Here is a 16,451-nt window from a genome sequence, read left to right on the forward strand (position 1 = left end):
TCAGATAGATGTACTAGCTTTAACTGGGATAGATGTACTAGAGAATAAGGCGATGGGGTGGAGGAGGGAAAAACTGTTATTGGACAAAAGTGAAGGACTGCTATTTATAGACACCTCTTCGTGCTGATTGGTTGGATCACAAGACCATGCTCTTCTCAAACTAAGTTAAATAAACTTCATATTATGAGGACACATGGATTTTTTTTAAAATAATGAACCTTACAGAAAAGTAATTCACAATAATTTATAATAAATAATACATATTTTTAAATAAATAAATGTATTTATAATAAGTAATTAATAATAAAGTTTTTAATTTAAATTTCACCATGACTTTAACTATTTCACAGTGACTTTAAGTATTTAGTGTGTAAAATAAAGCTAAATAATTAAATGTATATACTTAAATAAATATTTAATAAATATTAAATATGTATGTAATATTTTTAAATAAATACATGCATTTATAATAATAATAATAATAATAATAAAAACAATAATAATAATTTGTTACATTTATATAGCGCTTTTCTGCAGACCTCAAAGCACTTTACATATGAATGGGTATAAGTAATTAATAATTAAAAAAGTTTTTAATTTCAATTTCACTTTGACTAAGTATTTAGTGTGTAAAATAAAGCTAAATAATTTAATGTATATATTTAAATAAATATTACATATCTATTTAATATTTTTAAATAAATAAATATATTTATAATAAGTAATTAATAATAAAGTTTTTAATTTCAATTTCACTGTGACTTTAACTATTTCACTGTGACTTTAAGTATTTAGTGTGTAAAATAAAGCTAAATAATTAAATGTATATACTTAAATAAATATTTAATAAATATTAAATATTTATTTAATATTTTTAAATAAATAAATGTATTTATAATAATAATAATAATAATAAAAATTTGTTACATTTATATAGCGCTTTTCTGCAGAACTCAAAGTGCTTTACATATGAATGGGTATAAGTAATTAATAATTAAAAACTTTTTTAATGATTAATTATAAATAATAATTTAATGTATATATTTAAATAAATATTAAATATTTATTTAATATTTTTAACTTAATACATTTATTTATAATAAGTAATTTATAATAAAGTTTTTAATTTCAATTTCACTGTGACTTTAAGTATATAGGGGCAGTTTCCCGGACAGGGATTAGCTTAAACCAGGACTATGCCTTAATTTAATTAGGAAATATAACTTGTTTTAACAAACATGCCTTGCTAAAAACATTACTTGTGTGCATTTTGAGGCAAAAACAAAGGGCCCTGATGTATTTTAAGATAGGTCAGTGCAAGCTGTTTTCAGTTTGGACAGCTCTTAAATTTATTTTAGTCTAGGACTAGTCTAATTCCTGTCCGGGAAACTGCCCCTATGTGTGTAAAATAAACCTGCGTACACTGCAAAAAAGTTCAACATCAGGTTGAAATGTAGATATATTCACTTATATACTAGTCCAAATTTGAAGTGGACAAAAAGTTCATCAAAGTTGCCCTAAGACAAAAACAGGAAATTGGGTATTGGTTTCAAGACAACTTTTATGAATGATTTTGATCCACTACAAATATTGACAAGTGTGTTTACACCTTACTCACCATTTTCAGCTGAAAACACGATTGTTACAGGGCTGAACGGTCCCTGGCCTTTGGTGTTGTAGGCACCGACTTTCACATTAAATGGAGAGAAGGGAGGAATGCTCTCATTACGGTACACAAAGCGAGACTGTCCCGGCGCAGAGGTGACGGCGTGCGTCCAGTTGACCTCCCCCAGCGGCCGGAAAGCGATGATGTATCCGAAACCGTCTCCGTTTTGAAGTTCTTCAGGCACAGGCTAAGAGGGAAACATGAAACTATAGTGATATTAAAACATACAGACCAGATTCAGCCTCGGGTTCACACCCAGTGCCATTCCAAATCCTATCCGCGGCCCTTCGAGAGCGCAAATGAACCTCGTATGATTGCGCAATCGAATCTGAATTGAATGCCATTACGGGAGTGAAGGGCCCAGATGGAAAACAGGCTTGGCTTTGACTCGGGTAATAAACACCCCCATTCAATTCCATTTAATTAGCCCAAACTATTACCTCGCGCAGAGGGAGTGATAATATAGACAGATGACTTACCTCCCATGTTATCACTAACTCTGACTTGGAGCCGCCCCCACCTCCGACATCAGCGGGGGCAGTGTCGGGAACTGTGTGCAGGAAAACAAAAGAAGAATGGCAATGTTTTTGAAACATGTGTTCTTGTCGCTTTCTGTTTCTTTTATCCAAAACTTCAAATGAAACAAAGCTATTGCTTTTGTGGGCAGCATCTGAGTTAAATGGCGTTCAAGAGTCTCTTCACAGTAATGCAAAACACAAATTTAGTTCATAATACACAGAGGCACTCTAGCATTAAACGCATTAAAATTGTATCACGTTTGAGAAATATGAGCACTTAAAACATCGATAGACACAGCTTTACACGTCTCGCCATTCACTGTGATCGAATGTAAATTACCTTCTCAAAATGGCAAACTCCAATATGATTAGCTGACTTTACACCTTTTATGAGAACATGGGTACACAGGGTTTCTGATCAGTCCAAAATTTCCAGGTCCAGGTTAGCGACAGCAACATTGAGAATTATTCAGAGCAAGTAAGCAAATAAAGTGGAAACTAACATTTCTGCTCATGGACATCTGTGGTATGTCTGTATATAGCTACTTTTGAACAGTAAAAAATTATAAAATTATAAAATAAATGCATAATTTCTGTGACTTTACAGATGTTTTCTTGGACAACCATTGAGTCTGCTGCAGCATGCTAGTCTGATAATGTGGTTTAATTCATTACAAATAAACCTCACATTTCACAAAAAAACAAAACCGATCAAAAACCCCATTATGTCCATCAGGCATGCTTTCCTGCCTACGTAGATTTACACGACAACAATGTACTAAAATTGAAAAAGTTTTCCTTTAGGTTTTTTCCAACTGAGGCTCACTTGGCATATGATCCTCTGCCTACATTTCAGCATACGTTTCTCCTTTAACATATAGCTGCCTCCTGCATTGATGGAATGTCCACTATAGACATTACGTTCCTGTCACGGTTAGACGTGTGTTCTTTAATGTAGTGGGATGGTATGCTTTGGGTGATGTCATTATAAAGCCTCCTATGTAAGTTCCGCCTGCATACGATAAAAGGCGCGTCGTATGACGTAGACCGCTTCTCACACTGCGTTGGGTGATCAATAGCGTTGGGTGATCAATATCGTGTATGCCACCGATTTGTCCTGGATGTCTTGCGTTGTTTGATGTGGGTAGGTTTCTATCCTTTCTATATGTACACGAGATGCTTTTATTTGAGTGTATGTAATGCACGTTTGTTTTACATGCAGATATAGACTCTGTAAAATAGCAGTGCTTTGTTGGTAGGGTGCTGTTGGGTTAAGCTCTGTATTGTGCATTTTCCTTTCTACTTATCCATTGCATGTGAGGCTTGGATGATGTTTGGGGTAGGTGGCATTCATGATGTAAAGTTTGTTTGTAGGAGCTGGTAAAAGACCCAATAAGATGATGTGTGTAATATGATACTTTCTGTTAATAGCGAGAGCGGAGGAAATAACTAAGTTGTACAAGACGCTATATTAAATTTCTGCAAATGACTGTTTGTGATGCTACATCTCCAATGTAATGGATAGGAATTAAGGTAATTCAATGTTTGCATTTTTATAATTCTTTTTGTATGGAAGTGTTTATATAATAAATAAATATGTTTTAAATACAATGTATTAATCATGTAAAAGTGTGTTTGACAGAGTTAACTTGCTTGCCAGCTTGTAATGGAATGACCACTGTTTTTCCCAGTATTATAGAGTGTATGAATTGATTGTATTTCTTTTCTTGTACTTGTACTTGTATTTTGATGTGATTTGGTTTTGTTTGTTTTTTTATTTTTCTTTGTCTGGCTCGTTAACGGGACAGAATGATGTAGTTCACTCCGTGAATTAATACCAGCGTGGATTTGCTTGTAAACACTTAGGGCCCTATTATAACGATCTAAGTGCATGGTCTAAATTGGCTTGTCCAAATCCACTTTTGCTAATTTAACGACGGGAAAAATGGTTTGTGCGCCGAGTGCACGGTCGAAAAGGGTTGGTCCTTTTTTTATGAGTAATGGGAGTATTTTGGGCGTAACGTGCAATAAACCAATGAGAGACTTATCTATCATCCCCTTTAAAAGCCAGTTGCGATGACGCTATGTCTAATCCCTATTTAGATGACGGACTTTGTAAACTGAAAAACTAAGTGGAGGAAGAAGATCCCCAGTTTAAGATTAATGTTAAATAATTGTGTTGTTTTTCACTTGTAATGAAATTGTTATTTTTTTATTAAAACCTTTAAAACCCGTTTTCTTTTAGTCATGGAAGTAAAAAAGCAGGCTTTTAATTGCTTTAAATGTATGGCTATCCAATATCATCAAAAAATAATTTACAAGTATGTAAGAAAAGGTTTGTATACTCTAAAAATACTTTATCTGTAACAAACAGGAGATAAAGAATTTACAAACGGCTCTCCGCACGTTTCAGCACTTGGACAGCGACATGAGGTTTTTTTAAGCATTACTTAAAAATGTTTCTCATCTTACCATATCCACAGGTACAGAGTCATCATATACAATAAATCCGTGAGGTAGAACTTAAAAAAACATTTAAAAACAAATGCATTTGTTTAAAGCAAAGCATTTGTTTACTTACCAGGCTACAGGTAAAGCAGCTCTTTTTGTCTTCTAATGTCTCATAATCGGTCCTCATTTATGTCCAAAAGACTCAATAATAATCTTTTACATTCAATCCTTTAATCTTTCATATTTAAAAGCTTTTTGTGCTGCTGCGCATCCATGTGTGTGATAAGCAAACCCGCGTTGATGTCCCGTTTATAGGTGCATATTACTAATGCACTCATTAAATAACAAAAAAACATATTTTATATTGCGCCATTGACTTTAGAGCAGGTTTTTGTTGGTCAATGGCGTAGTCTATTTTAGTTGCCTCAAAATAGCAACGCGCCAACAATGCGCCTGAACACACCTCGTTTTCAGACCAGAACGCCCATGGGCGCAAAAATGGGCGCAAATGCATTTGCTATTTAAACAACGTGGCGCTAAACGTGAAAATGATAATTGCGCAGGGTGCAAACATTGCGCCGGGTGTATGATAGAGCCCTTAAAGTGGGTTGTGTTTTGATAGATGTGATTATAATAACACTGCTGAGAGTGACTAGATTTTATTCAGAGACTTGCCATCAATGACTAGGCCCGTTATTCTGGTTGCATTTGAGTATTCGTGTAATGTTTGTTTAATTCTTTGTTCAGTTTTCATTAATTTATTGTCAAACACTTCTACCACAAACAGTATACTTGCTGTTTTAAATTTTTTCTAATAAGAACAAACCGTGTATTATTACACGGTGTAATTGTTCATTTAATTGAACCCCTAGTGCGGGCGTAGTGCCCTTTTGAATATCTGGACGGAGGTCGAAGCTGACCCATATTTGCCATTTGTTACTTATTTAAAACCCCTATTATTCCTGAAAAAGGCTAAAAAATGCCTAAAAAGGACACAAATTGTACCTGCTGTGTTAAAACGGTTTACATCATTCAAATCACAAGAAGCTTTCCAAAGATATGTGAAATGTTTAGCTTTTTGTTTTTGAGTTGTTGTATTTGATGAAGTTTTCTGTCAAATAATGTACCCTGAAATTTTAAGGGGTTAAAGAGCCAGTAAGATGCCAATTTTAAGCATCATATCACTGCTTATAAGTCCCGGACAACAGTTTTTAATGCATGCAAGGTCAAAAAACACTGTAATTTTCTCAAAATATAAATTTAAAATTACCCCAATTATTAGAGATCCCCAAACGATTCGTTTGAAGCCGTTCAACAACTCAGTCTGCCTAAACCCCAACTTTCAATGCTCTGATTGGTCAACTGACACAGTCTCCACACAGACCACAGATCAGTGGCACAGAACAACAATAGTGCATGATGTATTGACCTAGTGCTAACATGATTAACTGAGAAGACATTATCGACATCAATACACAACATTCATAATTAATCCAAGCAATAAAAAACGATGACAGAAACTAACGTTTTTACACTCATTTAAGCATTTATGTAAGCTAACTGGGCCATAGCAAAAATGTAAACACTGAGTTAGTGCACATGGGTTAGCCGCTTGCTAACGTGACTCTCTGACAGTATATTAAGAGTTTAAACACCGACATCAATACACATCATTCATCATTAGTCCAAGAAAAAGTAATTTTAACCACTGATTCTTCACAGCCAAACGTTTAGTAAATCCCTCCTTGAAAAAGTATTTTTAACCACAGATTTCTCATATCTTCATCCTTTGGTAGAGAAAACAACACAAACTTGCATTTACAGCTAGTGTCTTCTATGATGTTTACACACTAACTAGCTAAAGTATCTGTAGGGAGGTCAAAGTTTTAGTTTCTCCAGCGGGCAAGGCTGTAGGCGGAGATTATTATGCAAAGTGTTGTAAAGTGTGACGTGGGTAAAGTCAGGCAGGAGATTCAATCCATATGACGACTCATTTCAGCAATTCAGAGTCGACTCCCTACTTTAAAAGCCAATAACTTTATTAATCGTGCACTTTTGGGTTCAACTACTTTGCACATTGTTTCCATTGATGGACAGCTACATGACACACTGCAATACAGGTACTTTTCGATTTTGGATCTGTGTGGCTCTTTAAAGTCATATGTGTGCAAATGCGTGTGCATGCCTAAGCAACTTAGGGGGCGTGGACACCAAATCTTTTACACCTGCAGCAAACGTACTGTATGTTTTCAGTTGTTTCCAATGGAAGTGCAGCGTTTTTCAAAAAAGCCAGCAGCAGTTCCACCTCAGTAGAGGATCCAAGCTAGCCGTACTTATACCGAAACATGACGTGTAAACTGCAGATCAATGATTAGTCAGAAACAAAAACGTCACTCCAGCGTCATTGCTAAATGCAAAATTTGCATACCGTTGTGCACAGTCACACAAACCAAGTGATGTCATTATCTGTGCTTTGTTGTACAAGTTCTCAAACTCCCTTTTAGTGGTGAACAACACCTGCAAAAAATCACAATCACCATTATGTCGGCATGCTCCATTGCTCCCGTGTTTTGATCATTTGTTTGTATTACGTTTATGAAGATGTCACGGCAGTAGAGGCGGCGCAACTGTAATGATAAGTCTATAATCCCACCCATTCTGAAGCAGCACTAAACTCTAATCCAGTGGTTTCAACTCCAGTCCTCGGCCCCCCTCCCAGAACATTTTAGATGTCTCCATATGAAGAGCTCTTTTCCAAAACGCTATAAATCCATTTCAATAGTTTTCAGAAAAAGTACATTTTTTACCTAGACCCACACATTTTGTGAATATTCAATTTATGCTGTTATAATGGATTTTTTGCTCAATCTGAACATGTTGAATAATGATTATTAAATCAAACAACAATATTGTTGATTATAAATTCAAAGTTAATTTTATTTTTTTTTCAAAACGCTATAAATCCATATATTTTTTTCCATAAATGTATATTTTTTCTTTAAAAACAAAACAAAAAAATAACAGAATATGCAACATATACTCAGGGACTCTTCATACTATAAATGAATAAGTAAATTATTCAGATTGTGATATACATTGGAGCCAGTATGAAATAAACAGAATTACACATAACTAACTTGCTATTACTCCCTCCACCATTTCAGTTTTCTCTTAAGCAGGGCGTTAGGAACCTCTTTTGCTTAATATATTTCACATCTCTCTCTCTCTTTCTCTCTCTCTCTCTCTCTCTCTCCCTCCCTCTCTCTCTCTCTCTCTCTCTCTCTCTCTCTCTCTCTCTCTCTCTCTCGTCTACACACAGTTGTATTAACCTCACACGCACACACAGCGAGCTCCCCTCGATCTGCTCTCAATGACATACCATGTAACAACGCGCTCATAATGTCCAATCCAAAAAGCAAAACTTTACAGATGTCCCTGCATTGTTCACTACCCACATTTTGTACTTTTGCACGACATTTGTCAATGTATCAAACGCCAGTCTGTCTATCAGCAGGCTATCGAACTATTCAGTACTTTTCATGTTACGTTAGCAGGCTTCTTCACAGGAAAAAAACTTTATCGCAAACGTACAAAACGGTATTAAACGAGCCAGTTCTGAAACTTAATTTGTACATACCAAACACTTTGATGAAGATCGCCTTGCAAACGGGTACCTTCTCCGGGTGCATAACATGACATTAATCCTCATTTTGAGTAATGAATGAACATAAACAAACATCTGTTCAGAGCGCCGCCATTGGATTGCGTCGAACGCTCATCGAGTTCTGATTGGTCGAGAGGATAAATCGCGTTTAGGCTAAAAATAGGCTCGGCGCTTATCGCGTTTTGGAAAAGAACGGCATCTTGTACCTACATTTTAACAAGGAAATGTAATGATTTGACATAAAACATTCATGGAGCAGTGAATAGGTTCAGTACACAGCCAAATGACATGACAAACTCATTTTTTTTAAAAATGGCGTTTATCGCGTTTTGGAAAAGAGCTCTTCATATATAAAACACCTGATTTAGTTCATCAGCTTGTTAGTGTGTTAATTAAGGAAACCCAAGGACTGGAGTTGTGACCCATTGCTCTAATGGAAAAGCAAACAGAGTCAAAGTTAAGCGAGCCGGGCCAAGCCGCGTGTTACTGAACTGCGTTGTACCACACAATAGAAAAGCCCCACATAAGTTTTTGACATACTTCAGCCGAACACGATCAATTCTGATCAGACATGTGATTGGCCAAGGACAAAAAAGAAGGAAGAAACCCAACACCATACAATAAAGAAAACAGCTCACTTTAGCATATTTGGCACTGAAAAAGTCTAAAATTGCTTACAAAATTGTTACAAACACGTGTAACTGATAAACTTTCTACATTACATTATTTGTGAATTATGCTTATTTGAGCAATTAGTGTCATGCACGATTTTTCTGCTTTCCCACAAAAAAAAAAATGTTGTCTCTTCTGACTGGGAGGACCAGCCATCTGTCAGCATCAGTTAATCAATTTGTATTAACTGTATTTGATGCAATATTTTGCAGTTTATGCATATTTACGTATTTATAGTAGGCTAGGAAACCGATGTGACAAGAGGATGTCTATCATTTGTTTTAAACCATTCCAAAAAAAAAAGAAAATTTGTTCACTTTGCAATGTGAGTCTATGTATATATGTTGTTTTATTGATATCAGAATTCTAGTGATTGGTATTACAGAGTTTTGTGTCTTATACTCGACTGATGACTTTACGTCCAAAACGTACACTGTAAGCCCGGATAAGTTGAATATACTTAAAAAAATGAAGCAAACTTGTTGCCCTAAAAACTTTAAGTAATGATTACTTAAACATATAAACTGTTCTAACAACAATTTCAAGTTGAATAGACTTCTTCCAATATTCCTGCACTCTTAACCCAGATTAGTTGACATTACAAAAAATTTGTGAGGAAACCCCTTGCATATAACTATAGTTTTTATCACTTTATATTGCTTTTGATGTTATAAATGGTATTATAACACAGAATTGATGACTGATTTTAAGTCAGTCATTGAATAAACGTGATTCTCCACAGAAACACACACAAAACTGTGTTTTTGACATGCATTGTCAGTACTGTGGAGAGAAATACAATAAAGGGTTCTGAACAGGGTTCATGTACGGAAACACTGATCACCTGAACGGTGACTTTACAAAATTATAATTTACAACAAAACAACATCAATAATATAAGAGCTTAAACCTTTATGACATTTTATTAACAAATATTTAAGTAGTGAAAGTTCTTATCAGTTTTTATTCTGTGAAAAAGCAGAAAATAATCTAAGTATTCAGGCACAAAGGATTATGGGTATTCCTCACAACATAAACTAATAATTTTAAGTTCATTCTACTTGAATGTTTTAGTATAATGGATTTTATAAGCTTAAAAGTTAAATCAACTAAACTTTTTTAAGCTTTGGCTTCAAAACAGAAAATATTAAGTGATGTTTATTTGATTGTTTAAGTAAAGACAATATCAGGGTTAACAGTGTAGTCGATATGCGTATCCTCAACAAGCATGTGTACGATTAATAACGCAGAGAAGACGGATGACATCAAAGTAGATGCGCAAAATGTTTTTTTGTTATTTAATGAGTGCATTAGTAATATGCACCTATAAACGGGACATCAACGCGGGTTTGCTTATCACACACATGGATGCGCAGCAGCACAAAAAGCTTTTAAATATGAAAGATTAAAGGATTGAATGTAAAAGATTATTATTGAGTCTTTTGGACATAAATGAGGACCGATTATGAACAAATCGGAATCAGACTCCTAATGATTTCTCGAATCACTCTCATGGTACTATGACGTTACCTCCCTGTCGGTTTTTGTCAAACAAACCTAATGTCAGGCTGACATTTGTGTTGAATGACGGTGAAGTGTGCATCTACAAACAGCGAGCCTCTACAAACAACGCGCGCATACCCCCTGACATCACAAAAATAAAACTTATCAGATTTACGTGATTAAGATGTCATCCCACCGAGGTCAGAAAATACGGAAATCCGTATTTGTACCGAAAAATCACATCCCTGCTGATGGTAAAGACATCAGATGAATCCACTAAAGTCACACAAGTATGAACTAAAAAATGTACTCCAATAACATTCAGTTTTGTCTGCTTTGTAACCTTGAATGAAACCGCATCAAAAACAGAGAAAAAAAGAACCTCCAGTAGACACTCCAACCAAAAAATGCATTGATATGTACCAGGAGAAACGTATTTTCCTAGGTAATCTACATGTGGTTTATTTTGGTTGTTATATAAATATACAGTTTGTTGTTTTTTATTCTTAGCGGAGATTACCAGAAGTTACATGTTTTCCACAAAAGCTGCTTGTTTATGTTGTTACTGCTGAAACCGTCTTATGTTTTTGTAGTTTACACTGAGACTATGAAGGTGTAGTTTAAAAAAACTGGGTTTTCTGGCCCCCAAAATAAACGGCCAAAATGAATCAATCGTTTTTAGCGACTCCTAAGTGGACGCCGTCAGCCAGGAAAGTTGCAGCATGGACAAGACTTTAGTCAAGTGACACTAAAGCATCGGTGACTCACCTGCATCTTCAGTCCTGGACTTAAGAGAAGCTGGACTTGGCTCGCCTACACCAACGCTATTTCTGGCCAGGACTCTGAACTCGTACTCCACCCATGCATTCAGATCCACCACTGTTGCTGTCAGGGTATTCCCGTCAATCACCTCCGGGACTGAGCGCAAACAGAAAAGCTGCGGCTTAACCACAATGACCTGGCTTACACAGTAAAGTCAACAACAGAAGCCTCATCCTGAGCCAATGTTTATAGTAAGCTTGGTATGTCACACACATATAAAATTGTTCAATTCCACATCTTATTCCAAGGTGGGATATTGTTTCAATGAATTCACATTGCCAGATCCAGATTAAGTCATTCTGCGTTAGCACTTACAGCTCCTTATATATACTCTAAAGCAAGCATAAGCTTCTTTTAAAAAAGCAGATGAGACCCACTATGGTAATTTCAGTCTCTCGCTGAATTGAAGCTTCGCTTGACTAGCTTTAGCTAATCCTGTATTGTTACCCGTGTTCACCGCCTGCCAGCCCACAGTGAAAGCCGTCTTGGCCTGGATGATATAACTCGTGATGGGGCTGCCGTTATCCTGGCCCGGTCTCCAGGAAAGCTGAGCCGTGCTGTCCGTGATCTCTTCCACTGTAATGCCATCCGGAGCTCCCGGGGGACCTGATCCAATCAGGCAATTAAGAGCGAGTTAGCAATTAGAAATGAAGTTAGCTTCAATGACGGGTAACCTTGTTCACCTCCCTGCAAGGAATCTTTTTGGCCGACCTGAGCTGTGTGGTATAAGGCCGATCTCAAAAAGCTGGTATTACAGATTTAGAAAGGCGAATCGTAGTAAAGCTGGATATCCAAAGGTTTATTTGTATGGGACTGTTTTCTTAACAGCTAAAGCACGACAGATTGCAAAGAACCAATTACAACGTGCAGAGAAATGCTAGACATGTCTTTGTGCTTTAAACTTCTGTACGCATTTAAATCCTGCTGGGGGAAAATATAAAAACTGAAGCAGGTTTTATCATGTTTAAAAGTCTGACAGGGTTTTTATAACATTATAAAGAAGAACTCGAAGCATGTCAATCTAATTTCAGTTAAAAGGTATTGATCTCTTTAAAACACATTTGATAAACAGCTTTCACATGTTCCTCTGTTTAACCTAAAGGGAACATGTATAAAGGATTGATGTAGTTATAACTTAGGTCGGTTCAATATATCTATATATTCATTATATATTTGCACATGATGAAATTTGGCATAGATTTTTTTTGTGAATTAAAAAAATAGTATAACACTTTAGTATGGGGACCCATTCACTTTTTAACAAGTTGCCTATTAGCTTTGGCTGTATATTAGTTTTTATAAATCACATATTAATGCATGACCATATTTTACATGCCTTAATCCTACACCATAAAAGCTACAACAACTACCATACTGAATATTAACAAGAATTAAAGGTGCAGTGTGTAATTTTTAGAAGGATCTCTTGAAATGCAGTATAATATACAAAACTAAATTATCATGGGTGTATAAAGACCTTTTTATAATGAATTGTTATGAAGATTGTTATGAAATGACATGTTTTTCCGGTGGCGGCTTCTGTAGCTTCTCTATGCATTTCAAAAACGAGGGATGAGCAGTGGGCTGATAGCCTAGAAATCTAGACGCACCCTAGCGCCGCAAAATATATTTGCTGCCAGGGTTTAGTCTAGGCACTCACAATACACTTAACCGGTCCAAAAACCAAAATTTGGTCAGGCCAATCACATCGTGTGTAGCGTCTGTGGGGCGGGCTTAACATGATGACGACAGAGCTGCAACGGTTCCTACTTGATAACAGAGAATGGCTGCTGCTGCTGGCGAACAGCTATCTTTTGAAGCGGCTTTGGCCGCGACTCTGGAGGACTTAGACTTATGTTTTTCTTTGAGAGAAGAGCAAATAAACCCTACTGAAGTCCTTTTTAAGCAAGAAAGATGTGTTTGGAGTTTTGCCGACTGGTTACGGTAACTACGTCACCTTCTTCGTTGCTCTGATCCGTCATAGCGCTATCCTATTGCGTGCAGAGGCATTTTGAGGGACAACCTTATATCCCGCCCCTTGCATTGAGCCGTTTGTGTGAAGAGTTGCCAGACCTTACATCTTGATGTAGGTCTGGCTAACCAGGCTAGTGGGCTGAGCCATTTGTTGAAATTCGCAACCTCACCACTAGATGCCGCTAAAATTTACACACTGCACCTTTAATTTTTAAGTTTCTTGAGGCAAATGTATACTCTGCAAGCCCGGGATACACTGCACGATTTTTGACGAGATAGAGATGCCTGTGTAACAGCAATGATGTACACATAAACACTGTACACAAAATTGTCAATTGTTTATACTGTATAATGGCAGCAAAAATTATTTAAAAGAATTTAAAAACTTTTTAATCACCTACTTCACTGTGATGTCACCGCTCTAGCTGGAAGCAAAACATATAAGTAGGAACTATTTGTTTTTCCTTGTTTCTTTCTTTGAACTATTAACAAAAATAGAAAAATTGTTACTTGCTTCTTTTCTAAATGTTTATGTCACAGTTTGTACCGATATTACATTTATATAATGTATATAATGTTAATACTGTGACCTTGTACTTTGTATTCTTCACTGTTTTCAATAATAAAAAAATAAATAAGTAGGAACTAATAGCAGGTGCGCTAAAAGTTTGAGGTTTTGACTTTAAAATGTCTTCTTGTGTTTTTGGCTGCCAGAATAGAAGGAACAGCACTTTTGATTCAAAACTAAAGTTTTACCGGATCCCGGCAGACATTCCTTCACAGACATCAAGAAGACAATTGTGGCTGAATGCAATACGGCGTACAGACTGGACGGACACGATCATAAATAATGCTCGTGTTTGCAGTGCACACTTCATATCAGGTAATATAATCTATGCATATGTACTGGTGTGTTGATTTTATATAGTACAAATCAGCAAGTTTCTGTTTTATATGTGAAATTCATAGACAGTAAAAGAAATGGACACAGCGACCCCATTGAATTCAACGGAGACAAGTGAAGTCAATTAGAAGCACGCACTTCCTGGGGGTCGAGCGTACTGCGCAGACTCAAACTGAGCTCAATGACGTAGATGTCACGTGAGCAACCTGTCTGACAATTGTAAGTCTTCTAATAAACGTGCCACGAGAAATCTGAATCACCCACCGAATCTTGCAGAGACGGCGAGCGTGAATAGGAGGACATTTTGGTAAGTATTCTGATTAATAATCTCCCTTGACTTTATGTCTCCCTTGTACACTGTACCCAGTGGGGAAAAAAGTGAGCTGATCCGACCCAACCTGTGGGGTACTGTGCAATGGAAAGGACCATTAGGGGTACATATTGGTACCACATAGGTACATATCTTTACCAAAATATATATAATAGGACCCTTTAAACTCTTGAATCACTTTTCCTAAGATGGTGAATATGTGTTCCCCATACTGAAGTGTCATGTATGCATCCTCATATCATTTCAAACACAACTGACTTTATACTTAGTTTTCCATCCAAATTCTACTAATACATTTCATCAAATGGGCACTTACCTTTCACAATTAAAATGGCTGCAACCGACAAACTCTCAACATCTGTGTCGACCACGCAGACATATTTTCCAGCATGTTTTAGTTGTATATTTCGTATCATCAGATCTCCAGATGTGCTCTACAGATATAAACACACACACACACAGAAATGCACATTACCATCCGCCTTATCAAAGAGGACTTGAAAGCGCCACTAAGAAATGCGAGTTGTTTGTAATGCTCCACATCAAGTGACACAGTAAGCGTGGACATCCCACTGGGTTTAGTGAATAAAGATGTGGCTGAACTCCACAGCTAATGGGCGACTTTTGGCAAAGCCTGTTTGAAACGTCCGTCATGGATAAACATTCCCTCCGGCCAACCCTTAGGCTTCTTTAGCACTGCACAGAATCTACAGTAGCTTACAAACCTACTGACTAATTGGCTAAATAGAGCTTAATTACATTAAAGAGGTAGAGGGATTGGATTTGGTGTGCCGACACCCTATGATACCGAAGCGGGGATGTGATGGAAACAAAATCTAAATACTGCAATTAATCTAATAAAGGAGGAAGAATGTTTTGCATTAAGATGAGGAACTTTGAAAGTGGAGCAGAAGCAGTAGTATAAAAAGGCAAGTTATTAAAGATATTATCATACTCACATATTATCATAATATAATAACACCTCTAATTATAAAGTTATGCAAGAAAATGTATTAAGACTGTGAAAAAAATAAATATAATTTTAGGCTAATTTATTCTTGAATCATATGTACGGTACAGCCTATATGGCTGTGCAAATTTTTTTTTGCGTCATTGATGTAACCCACAGTATCAATGCAAAAGCCGAAGAAGCAGCAGCTTGTTGTGTATGTTGTTGGAAAAGCATCAGCAGTGATGGATGTAAATAATAGACAGTGACTTTTATTGCAGCTTGAGTTGTTAACTCTTTCCCCACCAGCATTTTAAAAAATAGTTGCCAGCCAGCGCCAGCATTTTTTATGATTTTTAACCAGGTACTCAGGCCAAAAACATGCAAGTTAGGTGAATTGAATATACCAAATTGACCCCAACCTGTGTATGAATAAACTTGTCTGAATCAACTTGTGTATGAATTAACCGGTTCTCCGCATGAATATAGCCATAGATGCTGGAATGGCGTAAAGAATAAATAAAGAAAAAAAGAAAGAATGTATCAAATGAAAGTACAGACCCTTTGCCTTTTAAAAAAACAAAGTTTCATCCTACCTACATTTGTTCTCTTTTATCACCTTTCAAATATGGAAAGGTTTCTTCAAAAATAATTTTGAGCAAAAAGCTGACATAATTGCATTTTTGTAAAGGATTTAAAAAAAAAAGATCTGATTTAGAGCGATCCTCAAAACATACACAGAGTTTGAACTGTTTGCCCTAGGGGACTACTTCCAGGTTTATCCTGGTGGATAATAGCGGAAATACGGATTGTTGGAAAACTCGTCATTGGCAGGAAAGCGTTTTCTCTTAATTGACAAGTTAACTCGTCAATGGTGGGGAAAGAGTTAAATATCGCACATGCGGTGTGAAACCGGCATTTCATTTTTAGAGAGGTGCGCATCAGCTACGGTACTAATTACTTCTCACAAATAGTAACTGAGTTAGTAACTGTGTTG

The 16,451-nt window shown here is 36.3% G+C and overlaps 1 protein-coding gene across 1 annotated transcript in view; it reads right to left on the minus strand.

Moving 5' to 3' along the window:
• The window catches only part of cntn3a.2 (contactin 3a, tandem duplicate 2), a 134,710-nt gene that overhangs the window by 15,175 nt on the left and 103,084 nt on the right, over positions 1-16,451 (minus strand). Inside the window, exons 14-18 of the mRNA XM_065286248.2 lie at positions 14,822-14,939; positions 11,744-11,902; positions 11,243-11,392; positions 2,146-2,216; positions 1,619-1,853 (exon numbers count right to left, since the gene is read on the minus strand). Coding sequence (XP_065142320.1) covers positions 1,619-1,853; positions 2,146-2,216; positions 11,243-11,392; positions 11,744-11,902; positions 14,822-14,939 — 733 coding nt within the window. The remainder of the gene's footprint in view (positions 1-1,618; positions 1,854-2,145; positions 2,217-11,242; positions 11,393-11,743; positions 11,903-14,821; positions 14,940-16,451) is intronic.

Source organism: Paramisgurnus dabryanus, chromosome 21 (genome assembly GCF_030506205.2).
Source record: "Paramisgurnus dabryanus chromosome 21, PD_genome_1.1, whole genome shotgun sequence".
NCBI lineage: Eukaryota > Metazoa > Chordata > Actinopteri > Cypriniformes > Cobitidae > Paramisgurnus > Paramisgurnus dabryanus.